The sequence below is a fragment of the Acanthochromis polyacanthus genome, chromosome 11 (genome assembly GCF_021347895.1).
Source record: "Acanthochromis polyacanthus isolate Apoly-LR-REF ecotype Palm Island chromosome 11, KAUST_Apoly_ChrSc, whole genome shotgun sequence".
Classification (NCBI taxonomy): Eukaryota; Metazoa; Chordata; class Actinopteri; family Pomacentridae; genus Acanthochromis; species Acanthochromis polyacanthus.
The window spans coordinates 14,780,580-14,787,908 of record NC_067123.1 but is presented as its reverse complement, the minus strand read 5'-3'; the positions used below and the strand labels follow the sequence as shown (position 1 = coordinate 14,787,908).

The following is a 7,329-nucleotide window of genomic DNA, read 5'->3' as shown; positions in this document are numbered from 1 at the left end:
CATGCTCTGTTAAAAAAGATGAGAATGTGCAATACTTAAGTGTAGGCTAAATGTCACACTCTGCATTCCACCCAAAATGTGAATGGGAAGAGAACCATCAATAACATAACTCTGTATGCCTTTCTGGATCCCCCTCTGTAAAGTCAGCAGACACAGTTTCATCCTCTTCATCCTAGATCAGTGACATGTTTCAGTACACTTAAACTCCCATTTGGATAAATCTTTGGAGTGTTGCCTACTTACAGTTACAAGGTCTGTTGTGGTGTGAAGGGGCCAAAAGACAAAAAAAGACACAAAAGAGAACTAAATAATCATATATATATATATATATATATATATATATATATATATATATATATATTAGGGCTGGGAATCGATTAAAAAAAATTAACTAATTAACTGCATTTTTTTTTAAAAATTAACTGCGATTAATCGCGATTAATTTCTTTAATCGCGATTAAAAATTATAGTAATTATAAAGTATAATGACCACACAAAAAATGCCATAACAGCGTTTATTCTCACAAAATGTTGCATTGAAAGTGCATTTATAACATTTTTAAGAACGTGTTCAAATATAAAGCTTAAAAAATCAGCTTTTCAAAGTGCAATAATGATTCAAAACATTCAAGAACAGTTCCTTAATGTAAACAGTGAAGACTGACCTTAACAGTCAAGCTGCCACAAATAGCTTATTCTTATTATTACTCGATGTGAACAATATGCTAACATTGATCTTCAGCTGTAGGGAATAAAAAATTAAACTTGAAAAGTCAAAAATGTTTAGCTGAAAAATATTAAATCATTTGTGTGACTGTAACTGTATTCTGTACTTGTTCATAAATGTGTACTTTCTATTTGTTCAGGAAAATCTTCAGTTAGCTGGTACTCTAGGCCAATACTGATTCAGTCAGTTTAACCAACTTGTCCTTTGCCCTTGTCTTTCACCTTGAGCCAACTGCTAAGGCACACCAGTCTCTCCACATTAGCAGAAGATAGAGATGCCCTCTTCTTTTGAACAACATGTCCTGAGAGGGAGAATAATCTTTCGCAGGGCACAGTGGTGGCAGGTGAAGAGAGATACTTGCGTGCAAGAAGTGCTAGTTTACCATATGAGCCCTTTCTATTCAACCACCACTGCAGAGGGCAGGCATCCATTTCAAGTTTGGTTTCTGACCTGTACCGGTTTATCAAACTTAGGTTGGTCTCTTCCTCTTCATCGGCGTCTGAATCTGATGATGATAGTAGGAAGACCTTTGCCTTCTTTGCAGGTACATCTGGTACATCTGTTGTTTCAGGACTTGGGGCCTTGGGCTTTTCTTTCTCTTTTAGTAGATCTGCTATGGAATTCCACACATCTCCTCTCTCAGTTTTAGGCAGGCATTTTAGGTCCTTAAATCTAGGATCCAGAGCTGTTGCCAACTTCAGCCAGGCGAGGTTGGAATTTTCTTTTCTCTTTGCCAGGTCTTCTGAAAAGAGTTTTTTCCACTTAACAATATGGACAGGATCATCCTCTGATGGCTCCATGACACGAAAGAGGTGGCAAAAGGCAGGAAGCACAACTGAGCAGGAGATGTAGTGCTCCCCACCCAGTATTTCTGTGACATATCTGTAAAAAGAAACAGAATCATGAGTGTTTAGTTTTTTGTTTTTTTTTTAGCTTTTGTACACTTAACACACTTAAACACTTAAATGTGGAAACAGTAAACTATATAAAAAACAAGCAAACAAAATCTCACCTGCATGGTTCAAGAAGCTCTGATAACCGCTGAAGCTTGGCACATTCTTGGTCAGTCAGCATGGACAGTTTACTGTGCTGCTCTCTCAGTGTTGCTCCTATTGGTTCTCTGTTTTGCAAAACTCTTTGAATCATGGCTAAAGTTGAGTTCCACCTTGTTGGGACGTCTTGAATAAGTGGCTCTTCTTTTTGATGGTGTGCAACTTGCTGAGCGTTAAGCTCTCGGGTGTTGGAAGGACTGTGTTTAAAATGGCCAACCAGTTTTCGACATTTGGCCAAGACAGCGTCGATGCCACTATCAGATAGTGAAACACAGATTGACCGTTGTATCGCGTGTGCAGTACACGGCAAATGCTCATAGGGCAGCTGCCTCACCGCGGCAACCATATTACGAGCGCTGTCAGTTCCCAGAGTGGTCACTTTGTTTTCAATGCCCCAATCCTGTGCAATATCTTCGAAGTGCTGTGCGCACGCCTCTGCGTAGTGGCGCTCGGTTGTTTTGCTGACAGTCAGTGCAAATGATTGGAGACACCAATCGTTGTCTATAAAGTGAGCTGTTACTCCCAAATAATTATCGTTACCAAAAGAAGTCCAGTGATCTCCTGTAAGGGAAACATATGGTACTTTTCCCAAAGCCTCTAGTTTTTCTGTTCGTTTGTTGTCATACAACTCCTCAACCCGGGACATAATGGTTTTTCGAGCTGGTAACTTGTATGTCGTGTCTCCCGTAGCAGCTTTAATAACTTCACATAATCCGGCGTCTTCCACTATGTTCACCGGTCGGCAATTTGTTGCTATCCAGCAGGTAATTGCATCAGTAATCCTTTTGTTAGTCTGTTCAGAGTTCACCCCACCTCTTGCCCTGTACTGCTCCAAAGTTGTTTGCCGTGATCCACTGTCTGACTTCAACACGCCGGGATGTTTTGCTTTTAGGTGATAAAGCAATGACGAATTACTGCGGTGGTAATTAAATTCCCCTTTGCAGTAAATACAGGTAACCTTTGTCTTGTCCAAAGCTCCATCTGGCAATATTTTGAACTTAAATTGTCCATTTAGAAGTGATTCTCTGTTCTTTTCCATCGCTAGCTCAAGTTTGTTTTTATGTTAGCCTCCTAGCCATAGCGGAAGTGACTCTTCTTCGTCTCTGCTTACTACGCACTGGCGCGCTGTTGCCAACTAGTGGTGGCTTTTAATTAATGCGTTAAATAATTTTAGTGCGTTAAAATGAAAAAAATAACGCAATTCGTTAACGCGCTATTTTTCCCAGCCCTAATATATATATATATATATATATATATATATATATATATATATATATATATATATATATGGCATGCCGTTTAGGAAATTATATATTGAATGAAAGTCGATATATATATAATGAAACTTGATATATATATATAATGAAACTTGATATATAATGAAACTTGATATATATATAATGAAAGTCGATATATATATATAATGAAAGTTAATATATATATAATGAAAGTCGGAATATAGAATGTTCAGATTTTCATTCCATCTATTCAAAGTTTCATTCCATATATTCAGACTTTTTCCTACTGAGCCCTGGAAGGACATGGCAAACAAAAACAGGAACCTTATTGGACATTTGCTCTTCAGATGAGCTCTTCTGTGATTATCTATCTGTCTTCATGGTTGTCACAGGGAACGGCGACTACGTTTGAGAAAACAGGTAATTTTTAGAGATGTTTTGATTCTGAACACTGAACGTGTTAGCATTAGCTTAGCTACTTAGCTTCGACTACATTTGCATCCCTACATAGCTTAAAGGTTAAACACATGCACCATATGTTGATGATAATGATAATATCTATGTTTATCTTTATAGCTGGTCTTAAGGCTAATTACGAGGCAGAGGTCAGCTGCTGCCTGGACACATCCATGATCACGCCACTGGTGGGACACAATTGTACTGGATTTCAACTGAAGGCTGCTGTTCTGTCCAAACTGAGACATTTTTATTGGGACATACCCTCCACTGTTGTTAGCTTTTGATTCAATAAATTTTTTTGAGATGAGGAAATCACTATTGCATGTTTCTCGTTAAATACCCTACTTTTATGATATATCACTACAGCATGCACTTTTTATATTTTCCATCAATTTCACCCAAAAGTTGAATAACTATTTGTGAGCAGTGTATGTAGACACATAATAGAAGCACATTTCAATAATATGTCTGCTGCAGTAGTGCAGTTTATCTACCTAGATTGGTGTAACAGTAAAAAAAAAAAACATATGCTACTGATGTTTCTGACTAAAATCTGCTTGAAAAGCACAACTGCTTATCTGTCAAAATGTGTGTCACAAAAGTGTGCACTGAACACTGAATAAAGTCTCTGTAGATTATAGACAAAATTTGCATCTCTCATCACAAATTTCTGTTTATTCACCCAAAGTGCATGGGTAAAATACAAAACAGGTGAAGTACTAAAAAAGATTTATTTTCTAGAAAAGCCAATAGTCAACAATGCAGTTTAATTCTGGGACAGTTGCTCCAGCACCGACACCATGCGTCCCATCAGTGCAACCAAGGTTTTCATTCATCTTCTGGATGTTCTGGAGCATGGCAGCGGTCACGTCTTGGTGTCTTCCGATCTGTTCCAAGAACCGTTCCTCTGACCTCTCCAGATACTGCAGAGGATCCACAGCAGCTTCCTGGTTCCCTTTTCCTGCATAAAAGCACCAAAAAGTACTAGTTGTCAGTAATTATTTTCTATTTTCATAAACACAGTTAACTTAAAGTAAATGTTCTATTTTGTGATTTTAGGATGAGTCAAAAGATAACATACTGATCATGTTGATGTCTGCATAGTCTAAACAGATCTTACTTGATTTGGTCTGTAGAGAGGAGGACAGCGTGGAGGAGCTGCAGGACGGAACCAGTAAGCTGCGGACTACTGCTCCTGGTAACTGGACCTCATCATCCAAGGCCGACAACTAAATAAAATGAACAAGACATGCTGTTGATAGCATCTGTAATACAAATGATTTTATCCATTAACTGATTTATTGCTTTGTCCATACAATGTTAGAAAGTGTTACAAATAATACCTGTAATAATTTCCAACAGTGATAAATGCCTTGTTTTATTTTACAACAAAAAACACCAAAAGCATCTGTGTATAAGAAATCAGTGCATTGGATTTCCACATCTGCAAAGCTAGAAAATCACACATCAGAATTTTACCTTGAAATTATGAAAATAGCTGCAGATTACCAGTACTCTTTACTTCATTGTGTTAACTTGATCATTTGAATCAGTTTTTTAGACTTGTATTACTGATACGAAACATAATCAACACATAAATTAAAATGTGTTCGCAAAGAGTTCACTGGTTCTTCAAGGAAAATTTCAATGATAACCATACAGTTCAGTAATATGATTAATGGGTCATTGTGTAACAGCGTGGGAGGTTCTGAATACAGGTCTTGGACTGAAATATTGCTGCTGCTTTCCTCCGGTTTTATAAGGAGTTGTTTCATAGCTTGTTAGCTTACTAGCGGCTAACTGGCTGGCAAACAATAGTTCAACGCCAACCTCTAATCAGTGATCCGGTGTCCGGACCGCGTTAGCTGGCGGAACGTTCATAATACTGATGTGGGACTGTTGTAGCTAGCGTATTCATAGTAGGATAACAGCAGGATGTTGGAGAAATAAAACTTACCATTATCAGGATCGCTGGTCTGCATGGCAGACTCTCAGCGCATCGCACTGCTTGAATGTCTGTGTATTTCAGGCCGATTTCAAAATAAAACTCAATAAAATTCTGGTCCGGGTGAGTGTCCTTCATTGTCGCTTCGCCATACGGACATGTCCCTTCCGGGGCTCGGTAGGAAAAAAAGATTTGATATATATATATATAATGAAAGTTGATATATATATAATGAAAGTCGAAAGTCACCTGTTTTGTATTTTACCCATGCACTTTGGGTGAATAAACAGAAATTTGTGATGAGAGATGCAAATTTTGTCTATAATCTACAGAGACTTTATTCAGTGTTCAGTGCACACTTTTGTGACACACATTTTGACAGATAAGCAGTTGTGCTTTTCAAGCAGATTTTAGTCAGAGACATCAGTAGCATATGTTGTTGTTTTTTTACTGTTACACCAATCTAGGTAGATAAACTGCACTACTGCAGCAGATATATTATTGAAATGTGCTTCTATTATGTGTCTACATACACTGCTCACAAATAGTTATTCAACTTTTGGGTGAAATTGATGGAAAATATAAAAAGTGCATGCTGTAGTGATATACCATAAAAGTAGGGTATTTAACGAGAAACATGCAATAGTGATTTCCTCATCTCAAAAAAATTTATTGAATCAAAAGCTAACAACAGTGGAGGGTATGTCCCAATAAAAATGTCTCAGTTTGGACAGAACAGCAGCCTTCAGTTGAAATCCAGTACAATTGTGTCCCACCAGTGACGTGATCATGGATGTGTCCAGGCAGCAGCTGACCTCTGCCTCGTAATTAGCCTTAAGACCAGCTATAAAGATAAACATAGATATTATCATTATCATCAACATATGGTGCATGTGTTTAACCTTTAAGCTATGTAGGGATGCAAATGTAGTCGAAGCTAAGTAGCTAAGCTAATGCTAACACGTTCAGTGTTCAGAATCAAAACATCTCTAAAAATTACCTGTTTTCTCAAACGTAGTCGCCGTTCCCTGTGACAACCATGAAGACAGATAATCACAGAAGAGCTCATCTGAAGAGAAAATGTCCAATAAGGTTCCTGTTTTTGTTTGCCATGTCCTTCCAGGGCTCAGTAGGAAAAAGTCTGAATATATGGAATGAAACTTTGAATAGATGGAATGAAAATCTGAACATTCTATATTCCGACTTTCATTATATATATATCTCAACTTTCATTATATATATATCGACTTTCATTATATATATATCGACTTTCATTATATATATATCAAGTTTCATTATATATATATCAAGTTTCATTATATATATATCAAGTTTCATTATATATATATCGACTTTCATTATATATATATATCAAGTTTCATTATATATATATCAAGTTTCATTATATATATATCGACTTTCATTATATATATATCAAGTTTCATTATATATATATCGACTTTCATTATATATATATCAAGTTTCATTATATATATATCGACTTTCATTATATATATATCGACTTTCATTATATATATATCAAGTTTCATTATATATATATCAAGTTTCATTATATATATATCGACTTTCATTATATATATATATCAAGTTTCATTATATATATATCGACTTTCATTATATATATATCAAGTTTCATTATATATATATATCGACTTTCATTATATATATATCAACTTTCATTATATATATATCAAGTTTCATTATATATATATCGACTTTCATTATATATATAATTTCCTAAACGGCATGCCATATATATATATATATATATATATATATATATATATATATATATACACATGCATCCATGACCTTTTATACCATCTGTTTTACAGGCATCTGCTTTCTTTCTGTTGGCTGAACAGAAGTCTGTGTTAGTTTAAATAG

The 7,329-nt window shown here is 36.0% G+C and overlaps 1 protein-coding gene and 1 long non-coding RNA gene across 2 annotated transcripts; both read right to left on the bottom strand.

The window, feature by feature from the left end:
• Positions 1-501: 501 nt before the first annotated feature.
• On the bottom strand, positions 502-2,880 carry LOC127536003 (E3 SUMO-protein ligase ZBED1-like). The gene is made up of 2 exons (XM_051955131.1): positions 1,740-2,880; positions 502-1,609 (listed from the first exon to the last, which is right to left on the bottom strand). The coding sequence occupies exons 1-2, from the start codon at positions 2,816-2,818 to the stop codon at positions 916-918; spliced, it is 1,773 nt and encodes a 590-aa protein (XP_051811091.1). The 5' UTR covers positions 2,819-2,880; the 3' UTR covers positions 502-915.
• Positions 2,881-4,123: 1,243 nt separating this feature from the next.
• On the bottom strand, positions 4,124-5,497 carry LOC127536012 (uncharacterized). Its single transcript, XR_007944993.1, has 3 exons — positions 5,434-5,497; positions 4,597-4,705; positions 4,124-4,437 (listed from the first exon to the last, which is right to left on the bottom strand). It is a non-coding gene; the product is annotated as an uncharacterized LOC127536012 (long non-coding RNA).
• Positions 5,498-7,329: the final 1,832 nt, after the last annotated feature.

Coding starts and splice junctions, on each gene's coding strand:
- LOC127536003 (XM_051955131.1), bottom strand. CDS start 2,818: ATGGAAAAGAACAGAGAATCACTTCTAAATGGACAATTTAAGTTCAAA. Junction 1,610..1,739: donor GAGCTTCTTGAACCATGCAG/GTGAGATTTTGT, acceptor TTCTTTTTACAG/ATATGTCACAGAAATACTGG.